The sequence below is a fragment of the Panthera pardus genome, unplaced genomic scaffold, assembly GCF_024362965.1.
Source record: "Panthera pardus isolate Hobbes unplaced genomic scaffold, ASM2436296v1 HiC_scaffold_13, whole genome shotgun sequence".
Lineage (NCBI taxonomy): Eukaryota > Metazoa > Chordata > Mammalia > Carnivora > Felidae > Panthera > Panthera pardus.
In genome coordinates, this window is record NW_026526688.1 from 164931159 (window position 1) to 164949675 (window position 18517).

Genomic DNA, 18517 nt, shown 5'->3' on the forward strand with positions numbered 1-18517 from the left:
TATTATAATATACATTTATTTAGTCATTCATTTAGTCATTCAGTAAACATTTATAGAGAATAACATTGTAGTGTAGTGTCCCAAACTAATACACTTTAACTCCAAATGCAGGGAGGGTACAGGTTGGAGTTAGTTTATCAAAATGTAAGTCTAGACCGAATTACATGTTTTGCGGGGCTTCTATTGAAATACTTTCATGATAGAGGCAGTTGATTAAAAAACCTACACTTGGAGTTTTTCAGATGCAAATTACACCTTCCATGTCTAACAGCACAAATGCTCAGCTCTCAACTAAGTGGTTGCCCAAATAAGAAGATTGAGAGTTCTTTGCTGAATCTGTACAACTTTTTACGCCCATCTGCAGATATCATGAGTTCACCCCAGCCTGGAAGTATGATGACTATTTGATTAGACAAGGATATAAATCAGCCCCTAATTCTCATGACAGTATATTGACTTTGCTACCTACATGCCCAGTATTAGAAACATATGGACATTTATTTAATCAACAATACAAATCAGAATTTAGACTGCCCTCTAATACTTGCCAAATGTTCAGTTCAGACATCTGGTATTTGAGAAAGTTGGTCTAAGAGAATGTGATTCTCGGTGTCTCTTGGCTTCATAAACTTTATCTCTATATAAAACCAGATCATCTGGAAATAGGCTATTCTACTTTGACAAAAATTCCTATATGGGATTGGTTGAAGTTTGATTTTGTGTCCTAATGTTTTAGAGTTGGTCAATAGAAGCACCAGTCTTCCAAAGAATATTTCTTTATTTTGGGCTAAACCACAAAGATAGCCTCAATTGTATTACCTGAGAGTCTCTGATATAAGGATTTATATCGAAATTTTTCCCGGAAGTGTACTTCTAGGGAAAATCTTCTAACTTCAGATTCCATTTGTCACATAAGGATAGTTTCCTTATTGATTGACTTCCATGAAACTCGTGAAGCTCAAAGACAAGACTAAATCCTGTGTGGTAATAGATTCAGCCCAGGGTGCTGGTCCTGTACAAGGAAACCATGGAAAAGAAGCTTGAATCCTTATGGTCTTTTTTTAAAATATACAATATAATTCATATACCACAAAATTCACTCTTTAAAAGTGTACAATTCAGTCATTTTTAATATGTTCACAATATTGTGCAGTCATCACCACTGATTCCTAAACATTTCATCACTTGGAAAAGAAACCCCATGCCTCTAACAGTCACTCCCCGTTTCTCCTCCCTAAACCCCTGACAAACACGACTTTCTGCTTCTAGAGACTTGCCCATTGTGCACGTTTCATAAAAACAGAATCATCTAATATATACCTTTTTTTGTCTGGTCTCTTTCACTTAGCATAATGTTTTCAAGGTTTATCTATGTTTTATAATATGTATCAGTGCTTCATTCCTATCTATGGCTGAATAATATTCCATTGTGTAGATATATCCACACTTTGATTATCCATTCATCAATTGATGGATATTTGGGTTGTTTCCATTTTTTTGGCTCTTATGAAAATGTTGCTAAGAACATTGATGTACAAGTTTTGTGTGAATGTATGTTTTTAGTTTCTCCTGGGTGTAGACTCAGGACTAAAATTGCTAGGTCAGATTTTTAATTTTTTGAAGAACTGCCAAACTGTCTTCCAAAAGGGCTGCACCACATTATACTTTTACCAGCACTGCATGAGGGTCCCAATTTCTCCATATCCGTGTCAATACTTGTTATTATTTACTTTTTATTGTAGCCATTTTCTGACTAAAAGGTATCACTCTGGTTGTTATTGAGAATATGCCGTAGGAAGGCAAGAGTAGAAGCAGGAAGACTAGTTAGGAGGCCACTGAAGTCATCCAAGTAAGACATTTGGGTGGCTCAGATCAGAATGGTAGCAGAGAACATGGCCATAAATGATTTAATCCTGAATATATTTTAAAAAGTGGAGCCAACAGGACTCCCTGACAGATTGGATATTGATTGGAGATTGAGAAGAGTCAAGAATGACTGAAAGGTTTTTTTTTTTGACTCAAGCAACTGTAAAGATAGTATTGTAGTAAACTGAGATGGGGAAGACTGTAGCTGGAGCAGGTCTGGGGAGAAAGATCAGTTCTGTGATCTTGTGAAATTTGGGATGTCTATTAGACATCCAAATGGACTCTAGTCTGGAGTTTAAAGTTGCTTTTTTAAAATTTTTTAAAAATTTGCATCCAAATGAGTTAGCATATAGTGCAACAATGATTTCAAGAGTAGATTCCTTAGTGCCCCTTACCCATTTAGCCCATCCCCCCTCCCACAACTCCTCCAGTAACCCTCAGTTTGTTCTCCATATTTAAGAGTTTCTTATGTTTTGTCCCCCTCCTTGTTTTTATACTATTTTTGTTGCCCTTCCCTCATGTTCATCTGTTTTGTCTCTTAAAGTCCTCATATGAGTGAAGTCATAGGATATTTGTCTTTCTCTGACTAATTTCGCTTAACATAATACCCTCCAGTTCCATCCACGTGGTTGCAAATGGCAAGATTTCATTCTTTTTGATTGCTGAGTAATACTCCATTGTGTATATATATATATATATATATATATACCACATCTTCTTTACCCATTTATCCATCGATGGACATTGGGGTTCTTTCCATACTTTGGCTATTGTTGATAGTGCTGCTATAAACATTGGGGTGCATATGTCCCTTCGAAACCCCACACCTGTATCCCTTGGATAAATACCTAGTAGTGCAATTGCTGGGTTGTAGGGTAGTTCCATTTTATGTTTTTGAGAAACCATCATACTATTTTCCAGAGTGGCTGCACCAGCTTGCATTCCCACCAACAATGCAAAAGAGATCCTCTTTCTCCACATCCTTGCCAACATCTGTTGTTGCCTGAATTGTTAATGTTAGCCATTCTGACAGGTGTAAGGTGGTATCTCATTGTGGTTTTGATTTATATTTCCCTGATGATGAGTGATGTTGAGCATTTTTTCATGTGTCGGTTGGCCATCTGGATGCCTTCTCTGGAGAAGTGTCTATTCATTCTTTTGCCCATTTCTTCACTGGATTATTTGTATTTTGGGGGTTGAATTTGATAAGTTCTTTATAGATTTTGGACACTAACCCGTTATCTGATATGTCGTTTGCAAATATCTTCTCCCATTCTGTCAGTTGCCTTTTAGTTTTGCTGATTGTTTTCTTCGCTGTGCAGAAGATTTTTATTTTGATGAGGTCCCAGTAGTTCATTTTTGCTTTTGTTTCCCTTGCCCCCGGAGACATGTTGAGTAAGAAGTTGCTGTGGCCAAGATCAAAGAGGTTTTGCCTGCTTTCTCCTCTAGGATTTTGATGGCTTCCTGTCTTATATTCAGGTCTTTCATCCGTTTTGAGTTTATTTTTGTGCATGGTGTAAGAAAGTGGTCCAGGTTAATTTTTCTGCATGTCACTGTCCAGTTTTCCCAGCACCACTTGCTGAAGAGACTGTCTTTATTCCATTGGATATTCTTCCCTGCTTTGTCAAAGATTAGTTGGCCATAGGTTTGTGGGTCCATTTCTGGGTTCTCTATTCTGTTCCATTGATCTGAGTGTTCTTGTGCCAGTACCATACTGTCTTGATGATTACAGCTTTCTAGTATAGCTTGAAGTCCGGGATTGTGATGCCTCCTGCTTTGGTTTTCTTTTTCAAGATTGCTTTGACTATTCAGGGTCTTTTCTGGGTCCATACAAATTTTAGGATTATTTGTTCTAACTCTGTGCAGAATGCTGGTGTTACTTTGATAGGGATTGCATTGAATATGTAGATTGTTTTGGGTAGTATCGACATTTTAACAATATTTAAGTTTTACTTAGAATATTCTTCCTATTCAGGAGCATGGAATCTTTTTTTTCCTTTTTTTGTGTGTGTCTTCTTCAATTTCTTTCATATGCTTTCTATAGTTTTCAGTGTATAGAGTTTTCACCTCTTTGGTTAGATTTATTCCTGGGTATTTTATGGTTTTTGGTGCAATTGTAAATGGGATCGATTCCTTGATTTATCTTTCTGTTGCTTCATTGTTGGTGAATAGGAATGCAACGGATTTCTGTGCATTGATTTTATATCCTATAACTGTGATGAATTCATGAACCAGTTCTAGCAGTTTTTTGGTGGAATCTTTTGGGTTTTCCATGTAGAATATCATGTCATCTGCGAAGAGTGACAGTTTGACCTCCTCCTGGCCGATTTGAATGCCTTTTATTTCTTTGTGTTGTCTGATTGCAGAGGCTAAGATTTCTAATAGTATGTTGAATAACAGTGGCGAGAATGGACATCCCTGTCTTGTTCCTGACCTTAGGGGGAAAGCTCTCAGTTTTTCCCCATTGAGGATGATATTAATGTTGGGTCGTTCATATATGGCTTTTATGATCTTGAGGTATGCTCCTTCTATCCCCACTTTCTTGAGGGTTTTTATCAAGAAACGATGCTGTATTTTGTCAAATGCTTTCTCTGCATCTATTGGAGGATCATATGGTTCTTGTACTTTCTTTTATTGATGTGATAAACCATGTTAATTGTTTTGAGGATATTGAACCAGCCCTGCATCCCAGGTATAAATCCCACTTGGGGTCTCTGTCTGGTTTTGGAATCAAGGTAATGCTGGCTTCATGGAAAGAGTTTAGAAGTTTTCCTTCCATTTCTATCTTTTGGAACAGAATAGGTGTTAACTCTTCCTTAAATGTTTGGTAGAATTCACCTGGAAAGCCATCTGAAGTTTTTGTTTGTTTGTTTGTTTCTTTGTTTTTAAGTTTTACTTACTTTTGAGAGTGAGAGAGAGAATGCAGACTGGGGAGGGGCAGAGAGAGAGAGAGAGGGAGACAGAGGATCCAAAGCAGGTTCTGTGCTGACAGCACAGAGTCCAATGTGGAGCTCTAACTCACGAACCATGAGATCATGATCTCATCTCAGCTGAAGTTTAATGCTTACCTGACTGAGCCACCCAGGTGCCCCTCAAGTCTGGAGTTTATTAGAGATGTTTGAACTAGAGCTATATATTTGAAAGTCACCTGGATACAGACAGTATAAATTTATGGGACTGGTGACATAACCAAGAGAGTGAATTTATGTATTTATTTTTTAATTTTTCTGAATGCATATTTATTTTTGATATAGAGAGAGATAGAGTGTGAGTGGGGGAGGGGCAGAGAGAGAGAAGGAGACACAGAATCCAAAGCAGGTTCCAGGCTCTGAGCTGTCAGCACAGAGCCTGATGCGGGCCTCAAAGTCACAAATAGTGAGATCATGACCTGACCTGAAGTCTGATGCTTACCTGACTGAGCCACCCTGCTGCCCTAAGAGCGAGTTTAGATAGAGAAGATAAGACCAAGAGCTGAGCCCTAACATTAAGAGGGTGGGAGAAGAGAAGTAGTAAAGCCAAAGGAGATGAGAGAGGACAACCCAGGGGTAGGAGGATGTGATATCCTGGAAACCAAGGGAAGAAAGTGTATCAAGGCAGAAGCAACGGTCAGTTGTGTTAAAAGTTGCTGAGAAGTCAAGTAAAATGAGGGCTGAAAACTGACTTTTGGTTTCAGCAATGTGCATGTCATTGGCATGAGTAGTTTTAGTGGAGTGAGTGGGGCAAAAACATAAGATAGTAAAAGGAGAGAAATAAAAGATAGTATAGAACTTTTTGGAGGGGGGCACCTGGGTGTCTCAGCCGGTTGAGCGTCCGGCTTCGGCTCAGGTCATGATCTCATGGTTTGTGAGTTCGAGCCCCGCGTTGGGCTCTGTGCTGATAGCTCAGAGCCTGGAGCCTCCTTCAGATTCTGTGTCCCCCCCTCTCTCTGCCCCTCTCCCACTCATGCTCTGTCTCTCTCCGTCTCAGAAATAAATAAACATTAAAAAATTTTTTTTTAAAAAAAGAACTGTTTGGAGGGATTTTGTTGTAAAGAGGAGCATAGAAATGTGAGTAGTGGTTGGTGGGGGAAGTAGGATTAGGAAATGTTTGGTGCCTCCATTTCCTGGGAAGCACTCAGTATCCCATGGATAAATTATTAATAGGGACCTACCTGCCATAGTAGGAACATCATGTTCAATTGCTATTGAATGTTTGTGTTCCTCCAAATTCATATGTTAATTCCTAATGTCAAGTGTAATGGTATTAGGAGGTGGGGCCTTTGGGAAGTGTTTGGGTCATGAGAGTGGAGCCCACATGAATGGAATTAGTGTCCTTGTAAAAGAAACCCCAGAGAGCTCTTTCACCCCTTCCACCATGTGATGACCCAGCAAGAAGATGGCCATCTTATTATAAACAAGGAAGCGGGTATTTACCAGACACCAAATCTGCCAAGACCTTGGTCTTGGATTTCTCAACTTCCAGAACTGTGGGAAATAAATTTCTGTTGTTTACAAGCCACCCAGGCTATGGTAATTTGTTATAGAAGACTGAATAGATTAAGGTAGAAATAAATAATTTCTCTGGAAAAATCTTTCATTTCACATATATTTTTTTTAACCAAAAAAGTTTGGACTATTTTCCCCAATTAGTGGACTCACCATAAACTATTTCATCTTTCTTTAACTTTGTATCCCTTTATACGCTCCTTCTCTTTCAAGACTGACTTGTCCTTTATCCGTGTTCCACGGGCACATTCTTTCCTGCTTCTGTGTCTTTGTCCATAAATGTCCATACATTTCCTCTCCAAATTCTCAGGGCCTCACTCAAGCCCCATGACTTCTGTGAAGACTTTCTCATCTGCATGTCTTTTTTTCTCTCTATACTTTCTGTGGTACATAAGAATTGGTATTACACAATTTCCCTCTTAATTCTACAATGCCATACCATTTTACTTTTATTTTTTTATTCTTTATCTTATTTCCCAGAAAGGTTATACAAAATAGTAATGGCTAATTTTCATTGTGTGCCAGGCTGCTCTGAGTCCTTGATATGTATTAACCCAATTTATCCACACTATAATCTTGCAATAGACGTAGCATTATTATTTCTACTTTATGTATGAGGAAACTGAGGCTTAGATCAAGGAACTTTGCTAGGTCACAGAAAAATATGGTGCCGGGATGCCAGTCCAAGCAAAAGCAAAGGGCCTCGTGGGGAGTAGAGTACAGTAGAGTCCCTATACATCCAGTTAATCAATAAACATGACCCGATTGATGTGGCCAACCAGGTTCTTAAACATAAATCCCTTTTAGTATTGCTCCCATCAAGATTTTTGGGGTAAGTCTTAGTACCATACCACCTAATGATCTTATCATTGTGGCATTTTTTTAAAAGTCTATTTATTTATTTTGAGAGAGAGAGCGAGCAAGTGTGAGCAGGGGAGGAGCAGAGAGAGAGGGAGAGAGAGAATCCCAAGCAGACGCTATGCTGTCAGCGTGGAGCCTGACACAGGGCTGGATCTCACAAACCTGAGCCAAAATCAAGAATCGGCCACTTAACTGATTGAGCCACCTAGATGCCCCCAATGTGGGATTTTTAAGTAGATAGTAGTGAGGAGGTACAGCAGTGGAGAAAATTCATCATGCATGCAGGACAACAATATAAGTGTTTTTCAGTTTTCAAAAAGCCACTTATAGTAATAAGTAGATGGTAGGCATATTCTGAGTAGAAGTTAGCTGAAGCACATCCATAAAAAGTTGTTTTCTTTCACACAGCAGCTTCACGGTTTTTCTGGCAGGCACGTAGCTTGGGCACAGGGAATTTAATCCTACACATTTCCAAGAAGCTGGTTAAGTGACTGCCTGGGTGAGAAGAAAATCAGATAGTCCAGAGTGTGAGTGTATCGTTCCCTGGAACGTGTTATTCTGGAGTGAGGATGAAGAATAATTTCCCGAAGAAGTGCTGTATCCTAAAGGAAGTAAAAGTGTTTTTTTAAGTTCTTCCATGAGACTACTGGGTATGAGGCTTTAATAAACAAAGCAAGGTAAGTCTATCAGTTGTCCTGAAAGCATTGCTGTATGATCGCCAACAGCAGGCTCTACCAAGAATTTAGATATTTGTTAGAAAACTGAGTCTCGGGGTGCCTGGGTGGCTCAGTCAGTTGAGCGGCAGACTTCGGCTCAGGTCATGATCTCGCGGTCCGTGAGTTCGAGCCCTGTGTCGGGCTCTGGGCTGACAGCTCAGAGCCTGGAGCCTGTTTCAGATTCTGTGTCTCCCTCTCTCTCTCTCTGACCCTCCCCCGTTCATGCTCTGTCTCTCTCTTTCTCAAAAATAAATAAACATTAAAAAAAAAATTTAGAAAACTGAATCTCAAACTGTGTTGGTGGAGTTAATGAATATTTTATGAACTTAAAAGGAAACTTCTCAGTGGTATAGAGAAATTCGCCATTATTAATTAGAATGGAACTACGTGGGATTCTGAACTAATCAGATTGTTTTTTACTCTCTTACATTCCATTTTGTGGTGAAAAGTTTATCAGTGGAAAATGGACTCATATCCTGATTTTTAAAACCAACAGATGGTTCTCCAGAATTAAGTACTGTCAAGACTCAGCTTTTAGCCAAAAATACCAGGGCTGATGTGAGCCAGAAGATTCTAGAATGGAAAAAATGCATCTCCATAATGTCTCTGGGGGACTTGGATTCCCCAGTCATCATAATGAATATAGCATTGCCATTGGACATAAATATGAGTGAGTTCTGGGAAGTTAAGAACATGATTTAAGATAATCCATCAGTAATTGACCAAAGAGGCCTGTATTCTTTCTGTTAGAAGTCCTTATCTGGCACCTTACTCATTTTGGAACTTTTACCAGAAGACTCCTGGTGATGACTAACTTTAGATCTGTTATCTTTTTCATAGTGTCTTTCAAACTTACTGCATTTTGACTGGCTTTTACCTCCAAGACAAGACTGACAGTCAGCAATGACATTATCTGCATGGCAAACCCACTAGTCTTTTCTTATTATTTATATAGTTTGGGCTCAAAATCCAATTCTTACTCTGGCCTGTAAGACACTGGCCCCTCCCTCCTTCTTTTCTAGCATTCTCCGCGTGTCCATGAACTTTAGACATGATGACCTTATTACTGATGTTCAAACTGCAAACTCATTTCCACCTCAGGGGCTTTTGCCCTCATTGTTCTTCCTGCTTGGAATGCTGATCTGTAGACCTTTATGTGATCACCTCCCTCTCATCATTCATGTCGTCTTAGCTCGTACATCAAACACTTAGAAAGGCCTTCCTTAGCAACCCTAGTTGAAGCAGCTTTCACCCACACCAAGTCACTCTCTGCTTATTTTGCTTTCTTCAAAGCACAGTATTAGAAATTATTTTTAACATGTTTGTTATTTGTTTCTCTAACTAAAATAATAGCCCCTCGAGGAAGGGACTGCGTCTAAATACAACACCCTTGTGTTGTCTCCATTCGCATTACACCTTATTAACCCCATAGTCATCAGGTTTAGCCTTTGTCCATCTGACTGCGTCATTTGTTTAATTCTGCCAGGATAATGTTCCTCCTGAGATCCAATTCACCTTACAACATTATCAACTTGAACACTTACGGAGTAACCCAGTATTTCATTTATGAACATAAGTCAAATCTAATTTCTACCCAAGTTTTTATCCTTCCTACCTCTTCTAAACAGTAACAAAGGAACATGTAGAATCTTGACTCTGAGGCATAATCACCTTTTACGTAAAAAATTTCAATTAAAATCACTTGTAGCAGACATTTATTAAGTTGCTTCCCTGTATCCCTTCCTTTTGGGGACTTGCTTCACTCCTCATTCTATCCTTGGGATCCAAATGGGAGCTGCCATTTTGTACATGAACCACTCTTCTTGGCCTCAGTGACTGGTTAAGGGGGAGGGACCTAACCCAAGCTGAACCAATCAAAGGACTTCACTTCTAGGTCACAGTGATTGGATCTGGGATACTTAAAGTTCTTCAACGAGATTTGTTTTTGGTTGAGCTAGAAGAAGAGACTTCTTTCCTTTTTGTTCATGAAGATGAATGAATTTGAGTTTAGAAGAGCAGGCAGCCTGTCCTCTGGTTTGTGGAAAGTCACATGGAGACAATAAAGCCACCCTCACATCACCTCCTGCTTCTTCTCACAGAAGAGGGTAGATGAGAGGTAGAGGGTCCTGAGGGCTCTTGGTTCTCTGGCACCCACTTTTCTGAAGACCGTCCACATCTCCTTAGAAATTGATTACATTTCTAGTTTTTCATACTCAGATATTCCAGTGGTATTTTAGGGGCTAAAATCCTGAGGTTTTTTTGTTTGTTTGTGTAAAACTAGTAACTGAATATATACATGAAAAAAAATGTACATATATATACTTAATATATATGTGTATATATATACATATACATATATATAAGTGTACACTTATACAAATGTATATATGTATATATATAATAAATATGTATATATAATATACATATAAAATCCTCAGTGTATGTGTGTGTGTATATATATGTGTATATATATATATATATATATATATACTTAAATCCCTAAAGTTTGTATTATTTTATCTTATATCCAGAGACGTAGTCTGTCTTAATTGAATAAAGGGGTATTTTCTATACTTCTATAGTTTTCAAGAGGAGGAAGAAAACAGGCACTTGACAAAGCAAGACTTCTGTTAGAAAAATTAATTCTACTCTGGCTCACAGTCTTTCTGAATTAGTGGAACAAAAAAATGGCGTATTGTAGTTGAAATTGGTAATCCCTGCTTTTATATTGATCAACTGAAAAGTGAAGACAAAGAGGAAACACTTTCTTTGAAACTAAACTCAAGCCACTCTCAATAAAATGTTGAATCTGTTTCTTAAAAAGAGTTTAAAAATTCTTCCAAAGGTTTTCTACAAGTTATCAAAAAAGCCATGGAATTTTCTGCACATAAAATAGACCAAAGGACCGAAGGAAAGAGTTGGATAGTGTAGATTCTTTCTTTTTAAATAATTTATTTTTTTAATGTTTATTTATATTTGAGAGAGAAAGAGAGAGAGTGCATCAGCCAGAGAGAGGCAGAGAGAGATGGGCACAAAATCTGAAGGAGGCTCCAGGCTGTCAGTACAGAGCCTGACACAGAACTCAAACTCACAAGCTGTGAGATCATGACCTGAGCCAAAGTTGGATGCTTAACCAACTGAGCCATGCAAGTGCCCTGGGCTAGTGTGCATTCTGAAAGAGGCAGACACTTTTGCTCAAAAATATACTTACCACTTGACCCCATTGTACTCCATTTGCTTCATAAGATTGAATTGTAAAAACGATCAAATGACATTTTAATTAAAAATTTTTATGATTGGTTAATTGTTTCACTTTTAATGACATGTTTATTTTCAACAATACTTTTTAAAATTAATTTAATTTAACTTAATTTTTTTTAACTTAGAGAGTGCACACACATGCAAGAGCAAGGAAGGGGCAGAGAGAGAGAGAGAATCTGAGCCACCCAGGCATTCGATATTAATTTTATTTTCTAACTTATGTTAGAATAATGTATAGTTAATAGTTATAATTTTATAAACTTATATTTTACTTCATGTTATAATTTTAGATAAATATGGATTAAATACCTAGTTTTATTGATGTTTAAATTTTATGAAATATCAATACTGTGATTTAATTTAAATTCATAACATTGTCCTCTCTGCTTTGGGATAGTTTTTGTCACTTGGACCTATAGCTCATTGCCTCATACAGTTCTTACACTCTACCTCTGAGACAGACCAATGAATAAAATTATATGTCTTCAGTTAGGATTTCAACAAAAATATTTTTAGAAATGCTAAGTTTACTGGAAAAATTAACTCAGACTTTATGCTGTCCTTTAAACATTACTACCAGGGGGAAGTTTTCCTGTATAAAGCATAAGCTGAGCTAACTCACCAGACAAATGACTCTATAGTGATACTCATTCCTGCTTTGTTTTAAACCTATTATGCCTTCTTGTCAGAATTTCCAGGTCATCTTTCTATTTGACAAAATAATTTAACTAATTTTTTAATAACATGTCTAGTCTATAGAAACCAAACAGAGATAATAATGTGACAGTGTTCACGAAGATATTTCTGAATTCAGAGAGCTAAATGTTTAGTGGAGATGTTCCAAGTTCTGAACAGGATATTTAGAAGAGCAAATAACATATTTTGTCTACTACACTAGGCATTTATATTTCAAGACCAACTGTTAGTATTGAAGATGAAAACTTAGATTATTTTTCCCCAGCAGTAGCCACAAGAGAACAGACTTTGCCCTGCTACTGAAATGTGTAACATTTCTAGGTAATTCCTCCCCTGTTCTCTTGCTGCCAAAAGTGAAGAAGCCCTTGGTTTCTGGGAATTTTGCTGACCTTCATTGTTTAAGTGAGCAACCCCAACATAAGGATAACACAAGCATTGAATGCCTTATTACTGAACACTGGGTGTCTTCAGCGTGTGAGGACAGGTCCGACTATCTAGAGATCTGGTTGCTCACCTAAGCCTTGAAATGCATCCATGCGTCATTCCTTGCAGAATGTCAAGATGTTTTAGAATTCTGGAGAAGTTCTATCTTCTCATTTTGGGGGCAGAGGAAGAATTATACATTTTTAAATATATATATGTCTTATGGCCACACAATTCAAGAAGCAAATTTGGAAATCCTTTTGCTTTTCTGTGCAGTACTGCCCCTCGACCCAGAGCAGAGGGCCCTGGCCCTGGGCTCCATGATTTAGAGAAGTGGTTCTCCACCAGGCTTAACTTTGCCCCTCAAGGGGCATTTGGAAACGTCTGTAAGACCCTTTTAATTGTCAGTCCAGGGGTGGCTACTAGCATCTCGTGGGTAGAAGCCAGGGATGACACTAATCCTAAAGAGCACCAGACGACTCCACACAGTGAGTAATTATCTGGTATAAAATGTCAACAGTGCCGAGGATAAGAAACCCTGATATAGAGTGAACACTCTGGCCTTCCTCCCCAGCCATGCCTCACCCCATGGGGCAAGGAATCTGTCTTGCCCACCTGGAGCCTGGTCTGCTATCTGAACCAATGTCTTCAAAGTGTGGTCCCAGACCAGCGGCGGCCGCATCACCTGGGATCTTGTTAGAAGGGTAGCCTTTGCGGCCCCATCTCAGACTTACTGAATCAGGGAATCTGGGAGTGGGGCCAGCAAGCTTTGTTGTAACGGGTCCTCCAGGTGATGATGAATGCCAAGGTTTGAAACCACTGTTCCAAAGAGGCCCAAATCCTATATTCCGAGCCTAAAAGATACGTTGGTCAAGATGGCAAGATAGAAACAGGTGAACATAGGGGAAGGGAAGGAAAAGTAAAATAAGGTAAAAAACAGAGAGGGAGGCAAACCATAAGAAACTCTTAAATATAGAGAACAAACCCAGGGTTGCTGGAGGGGAGGAGAGTGAGGCTAAATTGGGGATGAGCATTATGGAGGGCACTTGTGATGAGCGCTGGGTGTTATATGTAAACGACGAATCATTAAATTCTATTCCTGAAACTAATACTACACTATATGTTCACTAACTTGAATTTAAATAAAATCTTGGGGGGGAAAAAGGAAGATAGAAGACATGTTCTTTAACAACTTGTGAATTTGATTTATAACATCTAAATATGTAGACATATCTTATGTGAGCCTCCATTTGTACCTTACTCACAAATGTTTGGCCCCCACGAATGTTTGGGATGGGTCTGTATCTGTGTCTCAGTTCTCTCAGACTGTCAGGCTGTCAAATGAGGGCACTGGATTAGATTGTCCCTTATTTTCTTTCTCTGTATATGATTTCATGGCTGCTATAGAAACATTCAGGGTTGATTATATTCCCTGCACACACTTTCTTAGGATACAGTGACTTTGATGCCTAATTACTAGTAAAATGGGTTTTGCTCTTTTGCTGTCTACCCAACAGACTTTCTTTAATTTGGTAAAATATGGAAAAAGGTAAGTCAAAATCACTACCGACTGTCAAACCAAATTTGAGCAGCTAAGTTCCAGATACCTTTTAATAGCATGATTTACACTATGTGCATAGTTATAAAAGTTAAAAAGTCCTTACACATATATTCTTGATGAGTATGTAAATCGTCATTAGTGTTTGAAGGGAAAATCCATACTATGAATCAAAGATTTCCATTTTGATTTGATACTTTTATATCTAGGAAATTATTTTTATTTTGGGAAACTGTGCATGTAGGCAAAGGTGAACAGTTAAAAGGGTTAACTGCTGTTTTTTGTTGTAACAAAAATTGGAAACAGCCTACCTGTGGGTTAATAGTGGGCTGGGTAAGTAAATGTATGTACATCCATATAATGGTAAAACTCTGCAGCTGTAAAAAGAACACAGCATGTGTTGTTAATGAAGAGGGACCACGTGGTGTTCGAAGTGTTAGGAGGGGTCCTCTGGCATCAGACCACCGGGATTCAAATCCCAGTTCTGCCATCTAGTTACTGTGTGACCTTGGGCAAGGTACCTACTCTCTTTTTACCTGAATTTTTTCATCTCCAAAAAAGGGAATAATGATGCCTACTTTCCAACATTGTTCAGAGGATTAAAGAAGATAAAATAGTGCAGTTGACAAATGTTAACTATTTTTACGGAAAGCCTTCCAAGATAAATCACTAAATAAAAATATCATCAGTACAACACAGAACAAGGTGTGTAGATTAAAAAAAAAATACAACAGAAAACAAGATGTATGGACTAAAAAAATCTATGTATATATACATGAATTACAGCTAAAGCTTGGCAAGGATACTCTCAGATGCTATTTATGGAGGTTGTTTCTATACATCTGGAATGGGAAGAATTTTTTTTCACTGTATAACTTGTATTATTTTTTCCAGGTGTAAGTATTTTTTAATTTTAAAAATTATCTAAAGGGGCGCCTGGGTGGCGCAGTCGGTTAAGCGTCCGACTTCAGCCAGGTCACGATCTCGCGGTCCGTGAGTTCGAGCCCCGCGTCAGGCTCTGGGCTGATGGCTCGGAGCCTGGAGCCTGTTTCCGATTCTGTGTCTCCCTCTCTCTCTGACCCTCCCCCGTTCATGCTCTGTCTCTCTCTGTCCCAAAAATAAATAAAAAACGTTGAAAAAAAATTAAAAAAAAAATTATCTAAAGAAAAAATTTTAAAAATTGAAATCATACAGATGCTCGCTCAGATTCTGTATGATGGCAGAAATACAACCATATGAATTTCCTGATTTTTTTTAATGAGCCATAGAATGGCATTTCTGGGGCTGAAAGATTTGTTTTTTGTGTATGAAAAGCATTCTAGTATATAAGAATTTCATGGGAAACTAATTTTTGTAATGACATTCCCCTCTTCTTGATGATGAATTTCTTATATTTTCCACTTGATGTAAGTGAGAGATTCAGACTAAATCGCCTTTCTTGTTGGAGATTAATGAATGAAATGCAGAAACATCCCATGTGCCTTGCTCTGTGGAGACCTTTTTTCAGGGTAACTGAAGTTGCCTTGCAGATTGAAAGACTGAAGTTTCCTTTGCAATGATTTTTCTATCCACCATCAGTGCAAATCCTATGCTGAATAGACCTCCCTGTGCAAATCCCTTTTGCCTTATAAATACCTGCCTAAAGAATGACTTAAACAACAAATTTAATCTGATGCTTATCTTCCTTTGTCTTTTGGCCAGTAAAATGCCTGGATTTAGGAGGCTCCCAAGTTGTTCTACCACAGAACATAATTCTCAGGATGCAGGTATCAGGAGAAATACTGTCAGTGGTATTTGTGACCTCTGTCTGACATTGAAAGTTTCCCTCTCACTATGCCTCCACATACGCAACTTCTGAGATTAACAGAAAGCCATACTCTCATTTTGGTCAAGGACAAGGAAAACCCTCGTTTTGCAGTAGGTTTTGTGAACTCTTCAACGACCTCACAGTTCATTCAAGTTTCTAACTAAATTTAAATCTGGTGGAACTCTTCTTAAAGTTTGGTCAGGGTGCATGCTCTTTGCTTTAACATCCAGTGATTAGAATCCATTCATTATTAAGGGCTCTGTTTTGTTTTTTTCTTTGGCTCTTATTCTGTCATCAGTTCTCTTTAGAGGGTTTCCCTCTTTTTAAAAGTAACAGGATTTGGGGAAGGTTTTGTTCCTTTTGTTTTCTATGATGAGATTAGTTAAATCTCATAAAGTGAAAATTTTAGAAATAATTTTTAAATAATAATCAGCTGCAATGTTCATTTCCCTTTCAATGCCACTGAACCGAACTTTGCTTCCCTTCCTGTGCCCTCTACACCACCCCCTCTTTTTTTTCAAAAAGTGTCATCCATCCGTTGTTGGAAAAGAAAGTCACTAAGCATGAAGACTTGATGCTGGTACAATTTCAGGATTTCCAGGTTCATTTGAACCGTCAGTGCTGTTGCCATTGTTCTCAGTTATCTTTGATGTGTTTCTTCAAACACTTCCACCAGGGAACGAATCCATATACCTGTCACTTTCCTCGTCATCATGAGCCCCTGACATCCCCAACTTTCATCTGAGGAGCTCACCTTTTACTTGGAAAGAAAGAAAGAGGCTATCCGATTTGAAGTCTCTACTCTCCTCCAACTTCAACAAAGTATCATCTTCCTTCCAGGTTTAGGAGCAGCCCTCCTTCCTCCTGTCTAAATTCATTCCTCCACCTCATCTACCCTGGGGCTTCAGGTGATGGAACTGCAAAAGGTTTTCGGCAAATACAGATCGCCTAAAAGAGCCAATTATTTCATGAAGAATAGAATATTTTACATAAAACCTGCATACTTTTGAACCCCAATTTTCAATCTTTGGATTGAAAACCCAAGGTTTTCAATCTTGGATATGGTGTAACCATATGTACTTGAATGATCGAATAAGATATTCACAGAAAAGGATTCATAGAAGTTGATTAAGAAGACAGGTAAAGAGGAAAATAATAGTGTTTAACTCCCATTTCTATTTTCCAGAGTTTTTCCTGACTTTTGGTGCATAAAGATTTTATAGTATGTTGAGAAAAATCATTACAGTTTTGTGCTGTCCAAATAGATATTACATAGCAATCAATTTACTTATTTACTTCTTTAGTTTTTACTTTATTTACTTCATTTTAAGGTATCGCTGCATTGCAGGATTACATTGGGCAAGAAGAGAAGAGAAAAAAATCCCAGGCAGATAAATTTTATCTTGCTTTTTTTGATCCCTGCCCGAAGTTGCTCTTGTTTTTGAGATATTGGAACTTTTATGTCATATATGTTAGAATTCAAACACCTCACAAAGTTCAAGTACATGTCAGTGGAGAGCATGATTAAAATAGCTATAACAGTTGAGATTTTTATTGCTTTAGTATATACTTTTAGTAGCTTCCTCTTCTATTGATCACATTCCATGCCAAATTTCTAATACAACCCCCCCCCCCCACTCTTGAAATACTGACTTGTAATGTTTCTTTTTGGGTTTTTTTGTTTGTTTTTTTTAAATTTTTTTTAATGTTTATTTATTTCTGAGACAGAGAGAGACAGAGCATGAGTGAGAGAGGGGCAGAGAGAGAGGGAGACACAGAATCAGAAGCAGGCTCCAGGCTCTGAGCTGTCAGCACAGAGCCCGACGCGGGGCTCAAACTCACAAACCATGAGATCATGACCTGAGCCGAAGTCAGTCTCTCAACCAACTGAGCCACCCAGGCGCCCCTGTAATGTTTCTTTTTGAAAGAGAATGAGTGTTAAATAATGATATGGCCTGTCAAAGATCACTGTGCTTTGAATATTTCATTGTTATTTGTCCTTCTATTAGAGAACCATCTGTGACTAAATTGGTACAGGGACAGGAGCAAGACCAGGAGTGGCTGACATTACACTCCAACTGGGAGAGCCTCAATGGGACCACTTTGCATGAACTGCTGGTAAAAGGGTAAGACACTCTTCACAAGAGCTGTGTAGAGTGGATTATGGAGCAGGAATCTATCATCAGGGGCTTTCTCCTGTTTCTAATTTAGCATAATCCAAATGTATCACATCAATAAAGAACTTCCATAGAATGGTGATTGGCCTTTATATTTCAACATTGTTTGGCTTTATCTCTTCTTTCTAGACACAGATTCTTTTCTCTTGCTAATTACATTTTTCTTTAATGAAGATTACAGAAACTATTATGGTGAAGGAAGAGGAACTTAGATTCTAATTTTGGAGTTTTTTCAAATCCTATCCAAAGTAAATTCTCATGTCTAATATCCTACAGATGCTACATGGAACTAGTTAGGAGGGAATTGAAGTGATGAGAACTGATCAAACTTGGAGAGTCTGAGGGAAAAATTGACACAAAATGAAATTATAATCGAGTAGCCTTGAAAGTCCACTTGCTCTGGTCTTAAAAAACCTACCTTGTATAGGTAGACAGAGAAACTATAAGCTAGTAAACAAAATAAATTTCAGATATTTGGAAATACTACAAAGAAATTAAGGATAACAAGATAGAGAGTAAGTAGGAGACAGGACTTCAGGTTGTGGGAAGGCAAAAAGCAAACATGTGTTTTCTGAATTATATAACTTATTGATACAAATAATTACACATATCCCCATGCAAATTTACCAAGAAATGAAAATATAGCAGATCCTCAAAAGGGAATGTGG

At 38.2% G+C, this 18517-nt stretch overlaps 1 protein-coding gene across 8 annotated transcripts in view; it reads left to right on the top strand.

Annotated features, from left to right (window-relative positions):
• The window catches only part of CORIN (corin, serine peptidase), a 256694-nt gene that overhangs the window by 209353 nt on the left and 28824 nt on the right, over positions 1 to 18517 (top strand). For 7 of the 8 annotated variants that reach the window (XM_019412753.2, XM_019412758.2, XM_019412728.2 and 4 more), the window contains one exon: positions 17682 to 17798. The exons of the other annotated variant lie outside the window; for it this stretch is intronic. In XM_019412753.2, the coding sequence (XP_019268298.2) occupies positions 17682 to 17798 (117 nt within the window). The remainder of the gene's footprint in view (positions 1 to 17681; positions 17799 to 18517) is intronic. 8 annotated transcript variants of the gene reach the window in all.